The sequence below is a fragment of the Phalaenopsis equestris genome, unplaced genomic scaffold (genome assembly GCF_001263595.1).
Source record: "Phalaenopsis equestris unplaced genomic scaffold, ASM126359v1 Scaffold217870, whole genome shotgun sequence".
In the NCBI taxonomy this organism is placed as follows: domain Eukaryota; kingdom Viridiplantae; phylum Streptophyta; class Magnoliopsida; order Asparagales; family Orchidaceae; genus Phalaenopsis; species Phalaenopsis equestris.
Genome location: NW_018236353.1, coordinates 3,544 through 5,361, shown reverse-complemented (window position 1 = coordinate 5,361; position 1,818 = coordinate 3,544). Strand labels below are relative to the sequence as shown.

The following is a 1,818-nucleotide window of genomic DNA, read 5'->3' as shown; positions in this document are numbered from 1 at the left end:
AAATATGAATTTAAGTTCATAAATTTTTCATTTAATTTTAAAATTTAACAAATAAATTTATTTTATAAAATAAAAATTAAAATCAAATGAATAATAAAAAATAAGTATTGATATTTTAAAACCATAATTTAAAATATAATTTTTAAATCTAACCGAATCAACTAGATTTCTCCAGCTCATAATGTTCATTTCTTTTTCTATTTTGACCAAACATTAATGAACATCCAGTAAATAGCTACTTAGAAAATTTTTCCTATAATAATTTAGTACTGAATATTATCGTGTCATCGATAGAAATCACGCTTATTTTTCTTGTTCCCTTAGTTAAGATAAAATAGAATTTATATTTATGGGCACATTCTATGTAATAATAACATCTAAATTTAAATTTTATCATTATTGTAATCAAAACTTTTTGTCTACTTAAGAATATCATCATTTAACTTAAAAAAAATATATGCAAATTGTCACCATTCAAAGTAAGATGATATGTATGTAAAAGCCTAAGTATAAAATTAGATATGTAAATTCGTAAATCTGACAGAAATGTTAAATTTAAAATTTGAAATAATGGTAATCACTGTGTAGACGATTACTCGCGCTGTACTAATTACTCTTAAATGTAAATAAAAAATATTATTATAATTTTGTCGTACGCTTATAAATCTTTAGATGGCAATAAAGACGCAAAAAATGAGATTGCTGACGTCAAACCGTGGTATTCACTAATGTCAATTAAAATGTTTTGCTCTGAGGTTCATCATTTATAAAATTTACACATGCCCCTGTTCCAAAAAAGAAACCTACAAGCTAAAAAGAAAAATTTAAAGATTTCCGGTGAATCAACTAAACTGCTGGCAAGGACTCTGGCCGCCACGATGGCTCGGCAATATCGGACAGCGGGTAGACCACATCAGTGTAACCGAACAGCTCTCCTTCTAAAAAGCCCACATCTTCGCCAGCAAAAGATTGACTCTCATCAGGACGAAAGGAAGTGTAGTCAAAGCCTTCGAAGCTCTCCGGCAATTCATCAGCCAAGCCCCAGATCTGGCCAAATCCGGCATCCATGTCGCCGCAAACCTTTTTAACCTCCGAACCACCCTCCTCTGAGGAGGCCACCGTCGGCGGTAGGCCAAGCTCGTCGTCGGAGGCCTCAAGAAGGTATCCTAGTTCTTTCTGTTGTGCATCGCCGGAGACGAAGGGTACCTCCGACTGCTGAGGGTCTATTGGGGACGGTAGTCCAATCTCTTCCTCAAGGCTCTTCATGACAAAAGCAAGGCCATCCTCACTTCCGTCATCGGTGTCATCGTCAAAGATGCAGAATAAAAGATCAGACCGCACGCGCTTCTCCTCCGGCGAGTCCCATAACTCGTCGGAGCCCTCTCGCTCTCGCTTGTGGGTTGAGACTTCACCCATGCGTGGAGAAATAAGGTTGTGTTTTTTAGCAGTGATAAGGCCTGGGTAAAGATTATATAGGGTGGTGAATTGGGGCATATTGTCTTTAATTTTTTTTATTTGGGTGCATATTGTCTTTAATTTTTTTAAAAAATATGTATAAAAGATAAGAAAGGAAATGATAGGTGGGTGTGATCGAGAAAGGGCGCGTGTAGTTAAGGAATGCATCATCACGGGCGCCTACTAACCTTTTACCCCCACTTTTTTTTTTTTAGTTTCATGTTTTGTTTTAATTTTCACAACTGATTTAGTATTTATTTTCTCGAGAAGGTGAGTGTAATTGGATTTGAAGTCCGCATTTGAAGTCCGGGCATGAGGGGACCACCAACACCGTCAGCGTGCCTTGGCTGTGACCGGCTTGTT

At 36.5% G+C, this 1,818-nt stretch overlaps 1 protein-coding gene across 1 annotated transcript; it reads right to left on the bottom strand.

Annotated features, from left to right (window-relative positions):
• Positions 1 to 846: 846 nt before the first annotated feature.
• LOC110037275 lies at positions 847 to 1,416 on the bottom strand. Its single transcript, XM_020741878.1, has one exon. It carries the CDS (start codon positions 1,414 to 1,416, stop codon positions 847 to 849), a length of 570 nt encoding a protein of 189 aa, XP_020597537.1.
• Positions 1,417 to 1,818: the final 402 nt, after the last annotated feature.

Coding starts and splice junctions, on each gene's coding strand:
- LOC110037275 (XM_020741878.1), bottom strand. CDS start 1,416: ATGGGTGAAGTCTCAACCCACAAGCGAGAGCGAGAGGGCTCCGACGAG.